This window comes from Paroedura picta, chromosome 9, assembly GCF_049243985.1.
Source record: "Paroedura picta isolate Pp20150507F chromosome 9, Ppicta_v3.0, whole genome shotgun sequence".
Taxonomy (NCBI): domain Eukaryota; kingdom Metazoa; phylum Chordata; class Lepidosauria; order Squamata; family Gekkonidae; genus Paroedura; species Paroedura picta.
In genome coordinates this window covers 18,913,353-18,935,760 of record NC_135377.1, presented here as the reverse complement: position 1 = coordinate 18,935,760, position 22,408 = coordinate 18,913,353, and the positions used below count along the sequence as shown (strand labels likewise).

General features: G+C 40.2%; 1 protein-coding gene across 49 annotated transcripts in view; it reads left to right on the top strand.

Moving 5' to 3' along the window:
* RIMS2 (regulating synaptic membrane exocytosis 2) overlaps positions 1 to 22,408 on the top strand; it is a 360,299-nt gene that overhangs the window by 161,192 nt on the left and 176,699 nt on the right. For 36 of the 49 annotated variants that reach the window (XM_077351690.1, XM_077351691.1, XM_077351699.1 and 33 more), the window contains 7 exons: positions 10,600 to 10,617; positions 12,200 to 12,408; positions 13,819 to 13,938; positions 14,647 to 14,746; positions 15,738 to 15,861; positions 18,141 to 18,187; positions 19,420 to 19,532. In XM_077351690.1, the coding sequence (XP_077207805.1) occupies positions 10,600 to 10,617; positions 12,200 to 12,408; positions 13,819 to 13,938; positions 14,647 to 14,746; positions 15,738 to 15,861; positions 18,141 to 18,187; positions 19,420 to 19,532 (731 nt within the window). Of the gene's footprint in view, positions 1 to 10,599; positions 10,618 to 12,020; positions 12,086 to 12,199; positions 12,409 to 13,818; positions 13,939 to 14,646; positions 14,747 to 15,737; positions 15,862 to 18,140; positions 18,188 to 19,419; positions 19,533 to 22,408 lie in introns of all 49 variants that reach the window. The other 13 variants (XM_077351707.1, XM_077351727.1, XM_077351733.1 and 10 more) reach the window with 3 other exon arrangements.

The window sequence follows — 22,408 nt, the reverse complement described above, 5'->3', positions numbered from 1 at the left end:
GTTGGCGTTACCAGCCATGTAAAATATGATTTTATACCTAATAAAATTGTGATTTCTTTAACATATTCCCCTCCCTAGTTTATACTTTTGACCTAGAGAGGGTATAAAGTATGACCACCCGTTTGATTGCCTGGTCTTGCAACAGCAAACTAACATATGCCTTAAATCAGTGGTCCTCAACCTTTTTATCAGTGGGGACTGGTCAACGCTTGACAATTTTACTGAGACCCTGGGGGGGTAGTCTTTTGCCGTGGGTCGTCACCACCACCACCTGAGCCCCTGCTCTGCTTTCCCGCCACGCGCCTGACTTCCCGCCGTCCACTGGGTGGCGCTGCCAGCAGCAGCTGCACAGAGTCACGCCGAGGGAGAGCCCCAGCCATGGCAGCCGCCAGAGAGCACCAAAGGTGAGCTGATGGCAGAGTGGCAGGGCAGCCTCCGAGGCAGCAGCCAGGGAGGAGGAGCTGCGGCCCGGTACCGACTGATCCATGGAACAGTACCGGTCCCCGGACTGGGGGTTGGGGACATCTGCCTTAAATAATGCTGTACTCCTGAACTGATTACATACCCTGTCACCTCCTTGTTCCTTCTACAGATTTTCCTCCCACGCTGTAGGCAGTGCATTAGTCAGGGATCCATTTTCCTGGTTTAGAAGAGTTCTCACAAGAGAAGATTTTTGGTGCTTGTCTTTCTTTTGTGAAGAAATGTCAGGACTGCTGAGTCCAAGTCTGAGAGATATTCAACATAATGGGGGAAGGAGAGGAGTTTCCTTGGTAAGCTCCACTTTCTTCTCCTCGCTGTTTGTCTCTAAAACAAGGTCCAGAATAGCAGCAAGGCTGACTGTAGCTAGTGAAGGTCTTTGAAGCACCAGAGCAAGATTTTTTTTTGAGAGAGAGAGAATGGCCTTGTGAAAGGTGATTCAAGAAGAGATGTTCCCCAGATTCAGATCATGTCCAGCAAAGCTCTCCTGGGGACCAGTGCTTGCTAATGCTGTCATGCTCACACTGGAGTGGGTTGGGGGAATCTTGAAAATAGACTGGAATGTAGGTATATTCTACTGCTTATTCTGTCTGGGAAATGTTATGTCAGTGTGTAAAAGGCGAAAGATTTATGAGATCTGAAGAGAAACCAGAGTATATGTTATGTACAATCATCAAGAGACAAGAGATTCCCCTCTTTGATAATTGAATGCAATGCTGTGGGAAGAAAGTTCTATTAGGAAAAAGTCTCCATTATTGCAAGACAATTTTTTTACTATAATGATTAGGAGAGTTTTTCCACTAAACAGTTTAATTATCTTTAGATAATTATCACTGTCTGATCTGTGCTTTAAATCTCTGAACCAGATATAGAGGTTCCAGAATAACTTTTCTCTTTGATTTTGATATTTCCCCACCATATTTTTATCTTCACTGAATGATTAGAATATGGAATTCATTGTCAGTGGAAGTAATGATAACTACAAGCATAAAAGGCTTTAAAAGGGGATTAGACAGATACATGGAGGATAGTAGTCCATCTTTGACTACTACCATAATGACTAGACAAAACTTCAGTAGTCAAAGGCAACAAAGTTCTGAATACCTGGACTAGGAGGCAAAATTGGGGAAGGGGCTTGACCTCTTAGGCCATGCATGTTGGCTGTCCATGGAAGCTAGTTGGCCACTGTGTGAAACTGGAAGCTGAAATAGATGGACCATTGGTTTGATTCAGCATGGTTTTTCTAATGTTGCCTTTCTCTATATGTGAAACTGCAGAGGACTGTTTAATCCCATTCTGAGTGGCGTTTGTTGATGGTGCTGGGAGGCAGAGAGATAGCACTCTTTTATTCATATTTGTTTATTTGAGACTTTACTTAATTAATTTGCCTTTAGTGCCATGTTTCCTTCATTTCTCATTCTTAAAGGCCCTGTCTGTGGATTGTCATTATTTCCTTGGGAGGGGAATGAACAGTTCTCCATATCTCCTGCAGGCTTACTAATACGATATTGGTAGATTAGATTTGCAAATAGAACAAAGAATCCAATATTAAACTAGATGCTTAATATTGTTAATACAATTGATGGGGTATATTTTAACCTTATGGAATTGGCAATATTTAATGTTACTAATTTTGAAGATACAGGAGAAAAAAATATAGTATTAGGGTTGTTACTTAGAGGAAATTAAATTGATGAAAAATAGGGATTTTGTTTAATTACTTGCTATTAGTCATAAAAATGTATTATCATTTCCCATCAGCTCTGCTGGTTCTCAGCTTGGCATCCATGAATATTATAGTTGTCACCATGACTTTGTTTTTTGTGAAGTCAGACTTTTTTAAATGTAGAGATTCATTGAGCAGCTTACTGGAAATTTATGTGTGTGAATAACTTTCCTTGCCTTCTAAATGGTAACATCTGCATTCAGATTGCTAGAAGACATAGAGAATTAATCTCATGCCTAACTGTAGAATATCTTGCTCCAGCAACTGGATATGGGCTCACTGCATGAAATGAACAGAACAGCTTCATCTTAGGGCCTATTATACCATAACTTCCCAGGTTCTTTACTTTACTAGTGCACTAGCAAATTGTTTCTGTATGACCGTTTATGCACTGGAGGTTTCATGCTGGGTTACAGGTTGGAGTTTTAGTTGTGGCAGGTGGCCCCACCTCTTCCTGCACTCACACAGGGGAGCATTTGGCCCAGTGCACCTCATCTGCCCCCTATTTGTGCTCCTGCACGAGAACTGGGGCAGTAAAGTGGCCAGTGCATAAACGGTCTATGTGATTGGCTTTCCCTTTTATTAGTTTGGAACTGTTCTATATGCCTTTTCTCTATAGGTTAGTAATTTTGCTCTCCTCATCAAAATAACAATTGAAAATTGAACTGATCGTGATCACAGTGTTATTTTTTCTCAAGTTGAGCACCACATGCTGTTTGTTCATGACAAAACAAGCAGCATTGTGAGTGTATTTGTATTTGTGCAGTTGGTGACCATGTGAAGAGAAGTGGGAAGTCAAACAGAGATAAAGGTTGGAGATATCAGAAAGTAGCTTTCAGGTTAAGGCTTACCATTCGAGGCAATAATGGCTGCACACACTCGGAGTGATGCTGGGAGGCACAAGGTATACATTGAATAATAAATAAAAAGTTAAAAATATAGCCCCCCCCACATGTCCAGGCATGCTGAGTTGCTCATTTTAACACAGCCCAGGCAGTGGTAGAGAGACTGCACTGGTGACTTCTCTTGATGATCTGTTTTGATGTAGTTTCTTTGCTCTTACTGAATTTATCAATAATCTTTAATATGGTGAACAATTAAGTGTTCAGAGATAGAAGAAGTGTTTAGGATTACATAGGACCAGCTTTACAGTCTTGTAATTGGACAAGGTCCTGCAGGGCTTCACAGGTATCAGTCTTATCATCTTTGCTATTATAAAACCTTTGGGAGAAATCATTAGCAGTTTTGGAGTAGAATGATCTTCAATATGTTGATGATAACCAGCTTTGTACCTCTTTGTCCAAATCATGCTGTAGAACAGAGGTTCCCAGTGTGGTGCCTGCCAGCACCTTTCCTGGCACCCACTAATTGTTTTTAGAAAGTAGGTAAGACTTGCTGAGGCTTCTTAAGTTTCTGGTGTTTATGGCAGTGGCTTTATGTAAATTATCTGTGGAAATAGCAGAATGAGATTCTAAAAGACCCGTAGGATGTGATTCTGACTAAACATGATTCAGCAGCACAGTTTTAATGTATTTTTACAATTCAAGTAGAAGCTTATAATAAAACCATTGTATCAATTTCTCCCTCACTTTTTTGGATAGAATCATTCACTTTTGAAAAGTCATGTATATTTCTATCAAAATCTGTCCAGACTCTCTCACTAGGTTTTCAGCACAACTATTCCCTAGGCCCAGTGCCTGGCTTAGTCTTAGCTGCAACACCTACAGAGAGGATGGAGCAGTCTCTGTGGGATCCAAGCTGGATCCATCCATACCTTCTGCTACCTTGGAAAATGCTGCAGAAACCGCTGTGGCATGCTTTTTATTTGAAAATGTTGCTTATAGCTGGATGTGCCTTACAAAGTATGCCTAAAGTTCATACCATTTTTAAAAGGTTATCTTATCATTGCTTATTTCTTCTTAGAAGTTTTTGGTTTGTTGACTGGTTACCTTACCTCCTGCTGAAAGCTGAGTTCCAAGATCAATGTTTCCCAAGTATTGGTCACAAAAATCATTAAAAATAATTGGAAAAGGGGAAGGAGTGGGAAATGTAATTTGATCAAAAACATTTAGCAGATCTTCTGTCACAATGAACGGACAGCCTATCAAGTTACTGATAAAAACTGATTCTAAGTAATGATGCTGAGGACTTGCTTTCCATGTAAGCAATGTCTCCAGAAGACTGATTTCTATATAACTCTAGTTTTGCAATGTATTATCACTTTAAATTAATGTTTTAATTATTTCTTATTATTTATTAAATTTTTCTTTTTGATAGTCCTCAGCTTGATATTTATTATGTTTATGGTTTCTGATATCATATAACATGGTTTGGGCTGTCACCAAGATATGTATTACAGGCTCTAGGATTAAACAATCCCCCCTCCTGTGATGGGTGAAGTTCCCCTCAGCTGGAATTGATCAAATGCTCATCTCCCCAGGAGAACAGACATTAGCAATGTATGCTGATAATGTTACCAAACTACATACTTATTGGAAAGCAAAAGTGGAGCCTATGAGCCATAGGCCAGACCATCTCTTTCTTGGTCCAGTAACTGAGCGCATTGGCAGACTACAATTTATAGTCCCTTACCATTGTGGCTACAGAAGTCTGGCTCGTACACTTCCTGTTTCACAGGGGATTCCTCCACAATGATCTTGGGAATGGTCATGAGGGGGCACCTTTCTTAGAAGAGAAGGCAAGGAGGAACAGCAGCAGAACTTTTTCTATCCTTTTCTGTCAAAGTTCTCCTCTAGGACTGAATATACTATACCTGCCAAGAAAGCTTGACTTTTTTATTATTATTATTATTATAATTTTTAGATTTATTTCCCACCTCTCCTGACAGGCTCGAGGCGGGTCACAACAGCTAATGAGCTTTCCAGCAAATGAGCTGGCTAGCCAGCTCAACAAGGCTGCCCTAGATACATGGTTCCCACATGTAGATATTCTGATCAGTGTGTGGCTGATGCCCTCTTAGAACTCCTCAGTGAGTAGACTAGATGCCGTCTTGTAGCTCGGCCAGAACAATTGGATCCTGACACTTGTATTTGAGAGATGATTCAGCTCTTTCCCTTGATTGATCCAGGCCCTACATAGCTGGCACTGTGCAAAATGGTAGAGATGAGTAAGTATGGATTTCCTCAAGAATCTGCGTAAGGAGATTTAACTTATTTAATTGAGCTGGTACCAAGGTGAACAGCAAAGTGGCCAATTTTCCAGATAACATGAAGGTATTCAGTATGGTGTAGACTAAAACAAGTTGTGTAAACCTCCAAAAACATCTTTTTCCCAAACTGGGAGACTGAGCAACAAACTGGGAAATAAATAAATGGGGCAAAGAAATATTCACTGATGTGTTCTGAAACGGCAATGGCTAAACAGAAAAGACATTTTGGATATTTTAATGAAAATATCTGCTCAGTATAGTGGTGAAAAACACCAATTCTTTGCTTTGTTGTTGTTGTTAGGTGCGAAGTCGTGTCCGACCCATTGCGACCCCATGGACAATGATCCTCCAGGCCTTCCTGTCCTCTACCATTCCCCGGAGTCCATTTAAGTTTGCACCTACTGCTTCGGTGACTCAATCCATCCACCTCATTCTCTGTCGTCCCCTTCTTCTTTTGCCCTCAATCGCTCCCAGCATTAGGCTCTTCTCCAGGGAGTCCTTCCTTCTCAAGAGGTGGCCAAAGTATTTGAGTTTCATCTTCATTCTACGCTAGGGAGTCTTAAATGAAAATCAGAATGACCATTTTGTAATGCTTTTGAATATGTATGATTTGGCCCCACTTGGAAAATTGTCTAAAGCTCTGGTTACTACACATCAAAACGGATATTATATAGTTGAAGAAAAAGGCAAGAAAATTGATCAAGAGATTGAAGTAGCTTTCCTTTGAGGCTGTTTATGTAGTTTATAATTTAGTGTGTGGCTTTTTAGCTGAAAAGGGGAGGCGGGCATGACAGAGTTCTGAGACATGTAGATGGCTACTCATGCTTCTGATGCTGGGCTGCCATGTCCACAGTCTATTAGAGAGTTGCCACCACATGAGAGTAGAACAACCAAGACTCATCAGCCTGGTTGGTTCCCCAGACAAAATGAAAGAAGCTGACAAACAACTGCCTCATCTGTGTCTTTTAATAAATCATCAGAATGCAGACCAGTAAACAAGCATTTTAGTTCTTCAGAACTTCATCAGCGATTCAAAGGATTCTCCTGGGGTTGCAGCAGTAAGTTACCAATTCCACAGCAATATTTGTTAAAGGGTGACCAGGTAGAAAAGTGCAATTGTTTTTCTCCTGTTTGTCAGGGCTATGCTCCCTGCAAGCTATTTGGGAGTCGGCCTGGAAGGGGAAAACATTGCGAATGGTCACAGCCCTTCCCAGTGCTCTAGAAATTCCTCCTAACTCTGAGATAAACCTCAACTCCCCCCCATAAAAAACATGCACATGTGGCAGGCTGCCCAAAGCAAATCCAATCCAGCATGCAGTTCTGATGGAGCAGCATTTGTTGGAAAAAAGATTTTCATCAATTGCTTCTTACCCCCTTTTTGCCCCATTTTATTACTGTTCATTGGCTCACAAGAATGAAGTTTCAGGCTTAGGGCTGATCCTGTGTTGAGCAGGGGGTTGGACTAGATGGCCTGTATGGCCCCTTCCAACTCTATGATTCTGTGATTCTGTGATTCTATGATTCTATGATTCTATGATTCAGGGTCCTGCAGCAGAGGAGGGGAGTAGGAAAGCCCTGCTCCATAAAGTTCCTCTATGGCTGCATAGACACTTTACAAGGCATGGTTGGAAAATAAGTAGTTCACAACAAGCAGTATAGTCATGTAAGCAGAAAGATCTATTTATGTATCATTGCTTGCCTGACCTGTAATGAAAATAACATTTCATGAGTTTTAATGTTGTATCAATGAAGAGGATCTTGTATATTGCAATGAAAATAGGAAACATTACACTGGCTCCTTCATTAAGGAACTCTTTCATGCTGTTGAGTCTTTACAACCGCTTACACTGTGGCTGTGATTTTATCATAAGGAAAAGGAAAGTGTACTGCTTATGGTATTAAAACTGCTTCAGGAGACATTTTCATCAGGTATGTTCTGTGTCCAGTAATCTTCATATGGTTGTCTTCTGTGTTACCTAGAACATAGGTCTATATATTAATTTTTCCTTGGAAGCTCTTCTTGATCCATTTTGTTCAAAATGCAGCAACTCTTTCTTTGTTTTTTTCTTCTGTGAAGCTAAGCAAACAGTTGTGTCTTAATATTCAGCATCATTCTTCATTATTGCCTTATCTGTGAATATCTGAATTATATTTCATTATAGTTTGCAACATATTTGAACTGCAGATTTAAGGCACTCTGAATACTTACAAATTTAGATGGGGATAGAGGAGCCATGGAGGACTCCCTGGAGAAGAGCCTAATGTTGGGAGCGATTGAGGGCAAAAGAAGAAGGGGATGACAGAGAATGAAGTGGCTGGATGGAGTCACTGAAGCAGTAGGTGCAAACTTAAATGGACTCCGGGGAATGGTAGAGGACAGGAAGGCCTGGAGGATCATTGTCCATGGGGTCGCGAGGGGTCGGACACAACTTCACACCTAACAACAACAAAGAGGAGCCATACTGCTTTTAGTCCATATAATACCTACAACCCAATGCACCATTAATGTCACATTAATGTCACATTAATTTCACTTTATGTCACATTTACCGTTTATGCACTGGAAACTTCACTGCCCCAGCTCCCGTTCAGGAGCACAAATCCGTGCGGATGAGGCATACCAGGCCAGGAAAAGGTAGGGCAACCTGCCACAACTAAAACTCCAGTCTGCAGCCTGGCATGAAACCTCCAGTGCGTAAACAGTAATTGTGGCCAATGTCTTCTGTTTTTTCCTGTTGTCCAATGTCAATTAGAGGGAACTGCATGGGGATAACGGGGGAGGGGAGGAATTAAACTTGATATAAATTTTCTAGGTCGGTTATAGTCTTTTCTTTGTAAAATTTCACCACTCTCACTGGACTTAATGGTGTGCTGATCTTATAAAAAATTAAACTTTAGAATGGATTACATCCCAGTGAATGGATTCAGGTGGGGTAGCTCTGTTGATCTGAAGCAGCAGAACAAGTTTGGGTCCAGTGGTAGCTTTAAGATGAATAAAGTTTTATTCTGGATGTAAGCTTTCATGTGCATACACACTTCTTCAGATGCATTGAAACAGAAATCGGCAATCATTACATGTAGGTAGAGAATGAGGAGGGTGACTTGTTCCTTCAAATCAATGGTACAGCCATGGGTGCACACCTGGCTCACTGTATGCTAACATTTTCATGGCCAACCTGAAGCAATGTGTGTTTATAGAAGTTGTTTTGAATTTGCAGTAGACCTAACACCAAGAAAGAGATGTGTGTTTGTGTGTGGGGGGCACTAGGGATGTGGTTTGGGGTAGCAGCCCGAAAGTATTGATCATCTTCCAACATTGTATATGCCATTAAATACCAACAACACTCCTAAGTTCTCTACATACGTCAAACAGGTGAAATTTTGTGCCAAAAGATAAAAGGACACAAATCTGACATCGAGAATCACAAAACTGAGAAACCTGCAGGAGACCAGTTCAACTTTCCAGGATCCTTGCTAATGGGATCCTTGCTAATATCATTTAATTCTTGCATCTGTTGTAAACTCCTTATGTTGTATGCTAATTTGCTGCTATTCACAGGCCTTACCATTACCAATTGCCTTTATCCAGTCTTAGATGCTCAGTTACTTATGCATCTTGACTCTAATTGGCCCTTGCTCTTCTCCTTCTTCCTATATTTAATGGTTGGTGTCTTCTGTTTCAGTGCACTTTTCGGTTTGGGTCAATTAGACCTAAAAATCCCCGGGAATTTCTAACAAACCAACTAACCAACCAACCAACCCTAATACTAGTATGGTACTTGGATATGGGATTATTTGGAAATCCTGGATTTTTTAGGCATGATAGACCTGAGAAGAAATTTTTTTTGTTAAGCCAAACAGGCCCTCTGCTAGAATTCTCCCTACAAGATCAGCTCTTGGGCAGGTTCTGTTGGGTAGTCTGGTTCAAAGTGGGTTGCCACTCAGAGCCCCAGCTGATCCTGTGGTGAGAACTCTCTTCTCAATCCATGCTGAGGCTCTGCTGGGCTTCTGATGGAAGAGCTCTGTTTTACAGGCCCTGTGAAACTCTGGCAGTATAAAAGAGTCCAATAGCACCTCAAAAACTAACGTTTGTGGTAGGGTATGAGCTTTCGTGAGTCACTGCTCATTGCTTCAGATACCTTTCTATCTGAAGTGAGCAGTAACTCACGAAAGTTCATGCCCTACCATGAATTTTGTTAGATTTATATAGTTGTTCTTTTTGACTAATTCCACACAGGTTGAAAAGGCTGAGCCAGCAATCGTATGGCAGTGGGGCTAATCCCCCCTTCCATATAATGTCAGGACTGTCTCCATACTTCCCGGACCTGGCATGCTTTAGGCACTCCATTGCCCTGTGGAAAGGGAACCAATATTTCTGCATTTCCTGGTCTGCTGTGGGAACAAACAGTGTCCGGGGGGGGGGCAGAAATTTCCCACTTGGCTTTGTGGTTCTGCAGGGATGACCCAGGCATTAAAACAATTTGCACAAAGGTGGGATAACATTGTGCAAATACCCCCCTCTCCCGCTTCTCCCCCAAGCAGGGGAACCTTGCTGCCCTGGCTGCGTCATGGGGATGCAGAAATCTGGGGCAGATGGTGTGCGCAGCTGTAAAAGGTCTCTGTGGGGACACAGAAAGTGGTGGGACTTGCTGCCTGGCGCAACTAACTGGCAGTTGCACAGAGTGGCACAGTTGATGTGGAATCAGTTTTTGTTTCCTTACTTAAAATGTAGTGCATGTATATAAATAAAGTAAAGATGATGAGGGTGTGGAAGACAAGAAAAAGATGTGAAAGAGTGTTGCATTGTTATTGTATCTTTATTTATTTTGTTATATTGGTCATTCTTAATGAAATGTTGATTATAGTTACGTATTATTGATATGGGCTTGGATCCTAAGTTGCAATTACATCAGTATTGCAGAAGTCCCACCAATAGAATGGGATTTGCACAGATTGAAGATGAGAGAGCCATTCCTACCAATTCCACCCCCTCCACCACAGACCTCCGCTTTGTTCACCGACAACACAGGAACACAGAAGGCTTCTTTTGGGGTGCAAGTTGCCTTCAACTAGTAACTGTTTACGCTGCTTAGTATCCAAGCAATTATTCTTAAAGATTTCATTTCATTCAAAGCAAAATTTAAGTTTTTATAATTGAGTATATATAAAATGATGTGGCATTTTACAAAGTTTAATTCTAGGACTATTTTGTACTCTTTCTTAACAGTCTTTCAGTTTTTAACAGGTATGTTAAAATTTAGAAAAAAAACATTAACAATATAGTAGGAGATAGCATAATATTGTTTAGGTGCTTTGTTATAGCTGAGGGGTCTAGATATCTGCACTAAAATGAAAGTGTTGCTAAAACAAAACTTTTTTTGGAAAATGAAGAAAAATTAAAAAAAATCATGCAAGGGTCAAATAGAATAGTGTTTGACTAGGACAGCTTGACAGAATGAGGGCTGTATGATGAAGTCTGAAATCCCTTCTATAGCACAACTATTGTTGTTTAATAAGTACATTTAAAACATTTAAATGTATTAATAGAACCTGTTTATCAATTACATTTTTGGGTTTGTGTAACCAGAGTTATTGTAGCTGTCCTCTTTTTGCAATGTATCATTGCTGACATGCTCAGTGGTTAGAAACTGTATTCCATGTGGCACAATAACAAATCTGCAGATTTCTAAACCCCTACTTATTGTAGTTCATGTGCATTACTATAGCAGTTAGAAAACAAGTAATCACTTTGTTTGAACATAGTGTGAAAGTCACTTTTTAGAAGACCTCCATTTTCTGGATTAGTAATAAAAATTATATAGTTATATACTATATATAGTATATAGAAGAAACTCACTTCACTTAATCACAGGCTATACCCTTGTTTCTGGGAGAATACAGAAAAACACTCCAGAATTAGTTTGTTGCTGCTGACTTTAACCTGAACTGTCGTTTACCTACCTTAATTAATTTTAATCTTATCTTTTAATCTAATTTTAATTATTATTGTTTTATCATGTTTACATTGTACACCGCCCTGAGCCAGCTCACTGGGAGGGTGGTATAGAAGTTAAATAAATAAATAAATACATAAGGGGTTGCTGCATTTAGATTTTTAGGTAACATCGAGAAAACAAAAATATATTGTTGCACCTCCTTAATCTGTTATGAACCTTTATAAGCAATAGCCTTCTTCATCTGATTTTGTGTATTCTAGTGATTAGAACTTATTCCAAATTATTCATCTACGAAACACAGCCTTATCCCATAGTACTAAGCACTTTCTTCAAATAAATACTGTTTAAATAAGTGGAACACTTTCAAGAAAATGTTTTAGGAACTTAGTCTCAATTTCCTCCCGTGTTCATAACATTTCTAACCCTACAGTCTCTCATTCTCATTCCTTTTTTGTGATATTCTGTACATAAGGTGAAGTTAAGAACAAAAGACCTACCATATCTCCTATCCTGACTACATACATGCAGTATTATTCCTCATGTCCTTCATTCTTCAGAATTCCCACTTTTTCTAGAAAACATTTCAGTGAGTCATGTAAAGATAGATGATCAAGAATGCAAAGTCTATGATATCTTTGTCTGTCCTTTCTTTCACCTTTGCTGCACTATCTTGTCTGTCTGATTCTCACAGGAGACATGGATTACAACTGGGACCATACGTCTTGGCATAGCAGTGAGGCATCCCCAATGTCTTTGGTGAGACATGTGGAGCCTTACCATTCAGTTTCCTTTATCATTTCATGGTTCCTTTGTTTTATTTACATCTTTGCATGTTTTCTTTTTTGTATCCTTTTTATCCCACACCTGTAGGGGACAATCAAAGGGGAAAAAGAAAAACTAGTGAGCAGGCAGTTTTGTCGGACTCTAACACCTTATCTGAAAGACAAAAGAAAATTGTGTGCTTTGGTGGCCACTCTTTGGAAGAGGACTTGGAATGGTCTGAGCCTCAGATTAAAGATTCTGGGGTAGACACGTGTAGTAGCACAACTCTAAATGAGGAGCATAGCCATATTGAAAAGGTACTGACCTTGTGGTGCCTGCATTTTAATCTGCTCATTTGGTCTTTGTTTTCTCTCTGTCACTCATTAAAACAGATTGATAGTAAAGACAGGTGTAATGTAATGTTTCCCAAGGTGCAGAAAAGAAAAACAAAACCACTGGATTGCTCTGCTGTTTTTGGAAGCATAAGTAGGAAACATTATTTAGGTGCTAAAAAGAAGCATCACGTTTAATGCTAGTGATGTTGCCTTAAGCCATCAAATGGTTAAACAATGAGATAATTTCTGAATTGGCATATCTGATTAATTCTATAATATTCCTGGGTTGGAATTAAATTAAATAGTTTAATTCCCAGGTTGAAAAGGGGTGAGAAAATTACATCTGTTTGCACAGAAACATTGTTTTTCTTTTTTCCCTTCATTGCCATGTTTGTTTATTTGTTTTGTTGCCATGGTATTTTTGTGCATTTTGGGGTAATATTGTCTTTGACATCTGCTTTGAGTGTTTATTGTTGTTGTTTGTTTTAGCGGTATTAGATCTAATGAGGGAGAATTTATTTTTGCATGCTAACTTTGCATGTGTGAGGGCATGGAACTGGTATACAAATGTGAAAAGATGCTATGATTCCAAAAAATTAACTTAAATAGATTTTTTTTTCCAGTTCTGATATGTTAGTTGTATTGTTGGTATATGTAAATCTAGTTACAGTATATGAGAAATATTGAATATCAGATATAGCTATATGCTATATATATATTACTACATTGCTATGTAATCAAAATATTATCTAGAATTAAATTGATCTTGGGTGGTAAATTTGTTTCCTATTGCTGGAAGCAAACTGTGCTAAAACTGATGGGCTCACTTTCCAAGTAAGCATGCCTTCACTTGGTATTACTGACCAAATTTCTGCCTCAGGCCATAACTGATCATGTCTCTTACTGTCATTGTAAGCGGAGCTGCACCTTTCTAAGGCCATTGACTTTAATGGGCTTAGAATGGTGTAACTCTATTTAGCACAATTGTATTAAGGTTAAATTCAGCCATTGCTTTTAACATGATGATGGTCATGTTAGACCTCATGTTTGTGTCTTTATTCCAAAACAAATAATTTATGTTTATTCTACTATATATAATAATGCATCAAAACTGGATTTCGGTCTATAGATAATCCTAAATGGAGTTACATCCTTCTAAACCCATTGATTTAAATGGATTTAGAAGTGAATATATCTTCTTAAAGTTGCACTATTTGTCATTCAGGAAGATGTGAGTAGTGGTTGGATAACCAAGGCTGTTGATAATAGTCTCAATTTCCGGAATTGTATAATCATAGCAATTTCACAGTATTTAAATCGAAGTTGGAAATAAGTTGATATTGTTTATAGACTGAACTCCTGGATTTCCCTTCTTTATTCATAATACTGTAGCATCCTGTGACATGGCAGCCGTCCAAGGATGGAGACCGTTTAATTGGTCGGATTTTGTTAAACAAACGACTAAAAGATGGAAGTGTGCCTAGGGACTCAGGAGCAATGCTTGGACTGAAGGTTAGTGATTCAGTTTTCAGTATATATTTATGCTATTAATCTTAGTAATTGAAAATGCAACCCAGAAAACTGAGCCATATGTCAGCTTTTTATATAAAACCTTTAAAATTGTTTTAAAATCTTAACACAGCCCGCGGCCCGTGGCTCGCAGTTGCTCCCTTGCTGGCGGCCCGATGTGTCAGGAGGCGCAAAGCGCCCCCGACGCATCAGGCCTCCGGCGAAGGGAGCCTCCGCCAGCCGTGCTCCGCGCGACTGCCGGGGGCTCCCTTGCCTAGCGCCCGCTGTATTTTTATTACAGCGGGTTTGATTACTAGTTGTATATACTAGTTGGGTTTGGATGTAACACAAAACCATGGTTTATTTTAATTATAGTTAGTTTGTGAAACTAGGATTCCTCAGGGATGATCGTTCCAGCCTGTTTTGGATTGACAATCCTGGTTACAAATCCTCTTTCTTATTTAAAAATACAACTGTTTTCACAGTCTGTATAGCTGAACTCTGTCAGTGCCAAAACCAGCCAATGATTTATACCCTTTTAGTTCTCATGAGGACACTGAAACATTGACTGGTCTGTTTTCAGTACAGGGGAATTGTTTCACAAAGCATTTGTTTGTAGTATATGTGTTTGGCCTGTTGACCATTTCTGATTTGTAAAAGGACATATTACTCTTAAAAATGTTGATGGCTGTTATTTTCTTTTTCTAACAGGTTGTAGGAGGAAAAATGACTGAATCTGGCCGACTCTGTGCATTTATTACCAAAGTTAAAAAAGGAAGTTTAGCTGATACAGTGGGACACCTTAGGCCAGGTATGAGAGGAATATTAGTTGAATTCTGTATGTGGGAAGGACAAGTTCTGTTTCAGTGACACTCATTCTGCACTGGTGCTCCCCGCTGAACCCAGTCTGCCCCAGATTACTGCCTACACATGAGGCAGCTGGGGCAGAGAGGTTCTGCCATGCTTCACGGCAGCTTGGGGGCGGGTGCGTTATTTTCACAATGTTGGGATTGTATTATATTGTAATCCCACCTTCATGAAAATTAAAAAAATGCCCCAGTTGGCTCCGCAATGTTGTGAAGCACCACAGGGCCAACTGGGGCATTTTTTGTCCCTTCTGGAATGCCTTAGGTAGGGGAGGAGCCGAGTCTGGGAATTCTGACTCTTCCCCTTCTACATGCGATAGGTCTAAATGGCACTGGGGGGAAAAAAGGGAACTCAGAAATACCCACATTCCATTGCTGTGGGGCAACAGAGGACCTGATTTGGGCCAGTCCCAGGCCAAGGCTGGTTTGGTACCAATGTCATGTGGAAGTGGGAATTATCTCTGCTACCAGACGAGCATTGTCCAGCCTTTAATCATTGTGTGGAAAAGGTTTGAATGAATTAAATGAAATTATTCATCTCTCAGTTTTAGAAAACAGTGCAAATTCAAAGCAAACCATAGATCCTTTTGCAGTATTGAGATTACAAGCAGTCTCGGTGATTTAGTTTACATTTTGGAATGTTGTGAACTCCCCCCCCCCACACACACACAACACATACATAAGATTTAACCCTCAGATATATCTATTACATTATAAGTATTAGAATGAGAAATTTACAGGGCAAAGTGGGATGAGGAAGCAAGACGTCTCTTCTGGTTATAGTTGCAGCAGAATGAGGGGGATTTGGTGTTAAGCAAAATGAGGACATTTTTATACAATTTTATTAGTTGTGCAATTTATGAAGAAGGCTAAATTAAACACAGTTTGTAGGACTAGTTTTCCCTCCTAACCAGACTGCTATGGCTATTGTTGCAGGTGATGAAGTATTAGAATGGAATGGAAGGCTTTTGCAAGGAGCCACCTTTGAAGAAGTATATAATATTATTCTAGAATCTAAGCCAGAGCCACAAGTGGAACTTGTAGTCTCAAGGCCAATTGGGTGAGTTATTGTAAGCCAATACCCCAGCTGCCTCTTCTCTCTTCCCATTGATTTATTTCTCATTGTCCCACATGGCATCCCGAAATGTGACAGCAGTTTTATTAATTTTATTAATTTTACTCACAGTATTAGGAACTTGGAAGATTCACATGCTAAATTCCCCATTTGATCTGAAGACTTCAGATGGGGGGTGGAACAAATAGTCCTTTGACTGATTTCGTAGTCATGTCTTTAGTTATACCAAAACTTCTGACTGATTTTCCCACTGATAGCTTTCCTACATCTCTCTGTGTTTGATATCAAATATTTACCCGAAATACATTGCTGAACAGATGAAAATGTAATGTTCTGCAAGAATGATCCAGAGAAAGCAAAATATAGTTGACCTTTATTGAATTAAGTGTGATTTATGAACACGAACTATACAAAGTGTTGGGTTGTATTTGGAATGGCTGTTGAAAGGAGGTAAAATACTTTACACATAAAATTGCTCACTTTCAACTGATTTGGATGTCTTTTGTGCAGAATCCAATCAGGACTAGACTTACTTATAATGTTTTCTTGGGTCAGTTTCAGGTTCTTCTGTTGTTTTTGTTGTGCTTGGATGTCCATATTTTGTCAAATATCAATGGACCATTTGTGGGAACTTGTAATTCAGGTGGTTTACAGCAATATCAATCAATATATATATACAGTATTTGCTGGAGTATAAGACTACTTCCCCCCCTGAAAAACATGCCTCCAAGTGGGGGGGTTGTCTTATACGCCGGGTGCACTTTGGTTGGGATAGACATAGTTGCCCATAATGGCCTCCCGATGCCCACCCACCTCATTCTACATACCATCCAGTATCGCGCGGTTTCCAGCGCAGGTGCGGCGGGTCATCAGTGTGGCTGCGGCGAGCATCAGCAGTGAGACAGGGGTGCCAGCCTTTTTGTGGTGACTGGCCTGTTCTGCTCGGCGGGAAGCAGCGGCGCTCCGGCCTGCCCCTTGTCTACGCAGAGCTCGTACATGCGCACTTGCACACTAGTGCCGGTCTTAGGGAGATCCAGGGGCGGGCCAGAGGCACTGCGGTCATGCTGCGGCCATACAATGGTGACAATGACAGGTACTGTAATGTAATGTAACAAACTCTATATTTTGAGTGGAAATGTTGGGGGGGGTCATCATATACGCCCAGTCGTCTTATACGCCAACAATTACGGTAATTTAAAGATCATCTGATTGTGGTTGATTTAAGTAAATGCGAACTCATAATACTATATGTATGGTTCTACGGTATGTTTTTATTCTTGGTTTCTGCTCATTCTTTCTGCTGAGGAGCCCTTCCTCAGATTGAACAAACTACTGCTGGAAAAGGTTTTCTTCCAATAAGACAAAGTTCTCCTACTTGGGAAACTGAAGGGGACACCCAAGATCCAGACCAAAGAAGCAAAATATGATTTTTGTATATTTTGCTTTGTTTTATATTAGTGGCAAAGTCTATTTAAAAATGGGCCAAAGAAAGGGGGGCTGGCTAGCAAGGCAAGCTGATTCGGGCGGCATAGCAGAGTGCTCCCAGCTGGCCTCTCTCAGCATTCCAGCAGCCAGGAAGGGGGGGATGCCATGTACTGTGGCAGAGAATAATCAACTAGCCTCCCTTGCCTCTCTGGCAGCCAGGAAGGCAGAGATTGTTGCCATGGTGGAGCTCATCCACCCACTTCCATTACCTATCTGGCAGCAAAGTAAGTTGGGAGTGGTGTGTGCCATGGCAGAGCATGCCCAGCCAGCTTCCCTCATCTTCCCAGCAGCCAGGAAGGCAGGGAACACTGTGTACTGTTGGGAGTGTGCTCAGACAGATGATTTCCCTCGCCTTCCAAGCAGCCAGGAAGGTGGGGAAGGGTGTGTGGTGGAGTGGGGCTTGGTGGAATGCACCCACCAAGGGAATGGTGCATTAGCCAGGAGGGTGCGGAACGTGATGCGGCTTTGTTGGAGGGGGCTGGCAGACTCGTGGATGGCTGTCCAGAGGTTTGCAGCTTACCTCCTGCTGCAGCTTGCCTCCTGCTTCCTGTTTAGCTTCCTGAGAAGTGCTAGGAATAGGAGGGGATGGGGCGGGAAGAGGCTGTGATGCCTGGCTCTCACCCTGTTGGGGGAGTGCTCCCCAGTAAGAGCCAATTCCTAGATTGGCTAGGGATTGTTGTCGGAAGGAACTTGACTTTTTATGGATCTAGATTGTCCTATGATAACAAAAATGTAATAATACTTTTAAAAACATTTCTTTTTTGCTTTTTAAATTACAGTGATATCCCGAGAATACCAGACAGCACGCATGCACAATTGGAGTCCAGTAAGTTTCATTCTTCTACATAGAATATATAAAAAAGTGTTTGCTTTGACACTTCCCTTGATACTGCTCTGGAAGTGCCTTATCAATTTCTCAGTCTGTGGGTAGTAATAATATATTATCAGAGGTCAGGAAAAACTATATTAGGATTCACATTATTTTTACATCTATGCAGTTTATTTTTTTTTTAAGCTAGGGGTAGAAATTGTATAGATACCAGTTGTATTTTTTTGGTGAGTTTTTGAAAACGTTGTATAGTAAAGTACTGTTAAATAAAACACGTTTTATGACATTTTCATTGTATAGGGCTATGGGCATGATTTTACACACACACAGAGAAATATATATGCTTAAAATGTTCTACAATTTGGCCTTTTGATAGTCATGACAAATGTGGGATGCAGCTAGGGTTGCCAACTCTGCAGTGGGAAATTCTTGGAGTTTTGGAGGCAGAGTTCAGGAAAGGGAGGGACCTGAGCACAGATGTGATACCATAAAATTCCTTCTTTGAAGCTGCCATTTCATCCAGGGGAACTGATCTCTTTAGTATGGAGTTCACTTGTAATTCTAAGAGACCTCCAGGCCTGGCCTGCAGTTTGCCAACTAGAGTTTTAGCTTCAAAGCAGTTAATGGCTGTAAGGTGACACAAACGTGATAAATTATAACTAGTCAGTTTTTATTATTTAGTTGTCTTAACAATATTAACTATGCCTTATGAAAATACCTTTTCCTACCTTTTGGTTATAAAATTGAAAGAAGACTTTTAGAGGTAATTAAAATCCCAAATATTAATTTTCCAAAAATCAAGGTGTTATTGTGTAATTTAATAGCACCTGTTATTTTGACAGTGGAATCGATAGGTATAACTCTGTTTTATTTATTTATTTATTTATTTGGATTTTTATACCGCCCATTCTTTACAGCTCTGGGCGGTTTATGATGGCACCGTGAGAAGCCAATCTAAATATCTAGAGACAAATATTTGAATGGCAGAATTTTTGATAAGATTGATAAATGAACTAAGCTATATTCTTCTAGAAGAAGAGCATATAAATTCTTTCCAATGCTACTGAAATTACCCTGCAATCCTTTAGTTATTCATAACTAAGCAATCTCATTAGGCATAACATCCAAAAACATATGTAATTCTCCTTTTATAAAACTAAGGTTCATTCAAGAATAGGAAATCAGAATAAAAATATATCTTAACAAAAGGCATTTAATTATACTTTCAGGTTCTAGCTCTTTTGAATCTCAAAAAATGGACCGGCCATCTATTTCAGTCACTTCCCCCATGAGTCCTGGCATGTTGAGGGATGTTCCACAGTTCTTGTCTGGACAACTTTCAGTATGTAAACATTTGTTCAAACTCATTTACTTTGTTGTTGTTTGTAATAAAATATACATAATGGAGAATGACAGGTAACAATAAAATTATTGCAGTTTTAATCTCTTCCATCTCTTCTTTAAGATATTTCTTTACATGGATGGTGCATCTCATTAAGTACTGAATTGGAGATGTCTGTAATGGTTTTAGTAGAGTCTGTAATGTTTTCAGTTGCTAGAATTACCATTTCTGTTTCTGTGTGTTCAGCATGACCATGCACAGCTACTACAGCATTCATCCCTAACAAAACTAGGCAAGAATATCATGCACAAAATTGGAAAATTAGATCACTTTCAGTAGTTTAAAAGAATTATTTGTTTTTCTTAAATGCACAGGTTCCCCCCATCCCTGTCTTGGGAGATCATGTTATGCCATTAAGCTATTCTGGAATTCTCTGAACAATTACTGATGGGCTGAAATTCATTCTACTCATTTCACTGTGGTTGTATTTCACTATTAAAATTAGCACAATATTTCTCACATAAACACTGAGCAAAAGGATTTCAACCACTAACGCTTTCCTGTCCTTGAAGTCTGTGGAAGTAGCACATTATCCCCGTGTCCTTCATTTGGGAGATGCGATAGTGTGCCATGATGGGTTGTGCCCGTTAGGTATAGAAAACTTTCTATAAAAACCTGAATATTATTTCATTCTCTAGAACAGGAACCTTCACCTATAAATCCTGGTTTAAGAAACAGCATCTGTTATTCAGCCGTCTCTGAATCCCTTCCCCACCTCAGAATGGTTTCCCCATTTATTTCAGTGGAGAAAGCATGTCAGTGAATTTAGTTTCTATTGAAATAATTGTAGAATCATTCATATATGCATATTGTATTGGTCTTTGAATCATGCAGAAAAGTAGTTAAGGCAAAGCACTACCTTGCAGACTGCCGCAATAAGCAAAGACTTCTTAGACAAAGAAGCACACTTTCTGTAGAAATTCTTATTGGTCAAATAATTTCCTGCGATCTTTTGATGTTCAGTGATTTCTTGTAGATCTGGTTGTTTTTTCAGCCCTCTCTGGGCAAAGTTTGATGACATGATGATTCTCTACTGCTTCGCTCGTGGCCCAGCTAGCTTCTTGCTGGGAAAAGGGAGGGAAGAGGCAGGTGCAGCCGCCGGCACATTGGTGGGCACAAAGACGCATGTGCGGAGCTGCTGCGCATGTGCATTAGCACACCTGGTGGTGAAAACGTGCAGGCGCAGCAGTTACGCGCATGCGCGTGTTCACCACCAGGGGGTGCTAATGTGCACGTGCGGTGCCTGGGCCACCGGCTCTTCCCCACCCCTGGAGACAGTCCTCAATCATAAAAAGGTTGAGGACTGCTATATTATAGTACAGTAAGAAAAAGAAAAAAGTCAATCTGATCCTGTGTTTTTTGTATTGGGAAGAAAAAATTATTGGACCATATTTCACTGAACTAATAATAACAACAGGGTGTCTGTTGTGGGGAGAGGAATGTGAAGGCGACTGTAAGCCGCTTTGAGCCTCCTTCGGGTAGGGAAATGCGGCATATAAGAACCAACTCTTCTTCTTCTTCTTCTTCTAATAATAATTATACATATTAGGTCCTGGCTCCGACCTGAGTGGAATGAGCTCCCAGAGGAGCTGCGGGCCCTGCGGGAGCCTTTGGCATTTCACAGGGCCTGTAAAATGGAGCTCTTCCGCCAGGTCATTGGTTGAGGTTGGGCCGCGAGAAAGATCTGGGCCCCCCTCTCCTCCTTAAGGGAATAAATTAGCTGCTGTAGTGAATACCAACAGTGCCCTCTGTCTCCCCCCCCCTGGAAAGGGTTATCTATAGGTAGTTCAGATAAAGGTATGTTTCTTTTTTCGCCGCATCTTGCCTTATTATGAGTAGTGTATGTGTTTATTATTATTTATGGGTTTTATTGGGGGTGTAATATGGTGTAACTCGCCTCGAGCCTCTGGTGAGAGGCGAGTAATAAATCTAATTAATAATTATTTAGAAAACTTGAAGGCTACCTTTAGGTAGCTCACAATTAAAACTGTAAAACAGAACAAAACAAATAACAGTAAAAACAGTAAAAACAAATAAAAATTTCAGACAGGGGCAACTTAGAAATCTAAGGAAATAAATAAATACATAATAATAAAAAATAAAAACATGCCAATAAAAGTAAGAAGGACAAAAAGAACAGTCTAAAATGGTTGATAAAAAAGTTTTCAGGCTAGGATCAAGCCATAAAACTGCTAAAAAAGATGGAACCTGGGTAAAGAGAAATATTTTGGCCTGTCACCTGAAAGAAAATTCTTGAGCCTCAAGTGGGAGAGCATTCCAATGGCAAGATGCTACCACTGAAAAAGACCTATCTTTAGGTACTATCTACTTTACTTCTGTAAGCAGGAGCTCAGAAAAGAAGATTTCAGCTGGCAAGCTGAACAATATAGGAAAGGGCAGTCCTTCAATAACCCTAACCTGACACTATTAAGGGACTTCAGGATAATAAGCTATAACTTTGAATTGTGTCTGGAAGCCAACCAATGTAGCTCTTCCAACACGAGGCAGGGAGGCATGATATGAACTGAAATAGACTTGTCATCTGCATGTTGGTAGCACGTATCCTGTGTGATGTAGATGCCACAATTGATTTGATCCTTAGTCTGGTCCTAGTTGCATGTTGGTTGGCTGCCCACTTCAAAGCAGCTTGTCCACTTCATCAGACCACTCTTAACTGAAAGTTAGCCATGCAACTAGGACCAGACTAAGGATCAAATCAATTGTGGCATCTACATCACACAGGATACTAGCAATTTTATTTGCAAATCCATTGCAAAATAATAGCAGTATGCCTACATATTTCTCAGGTGTACATT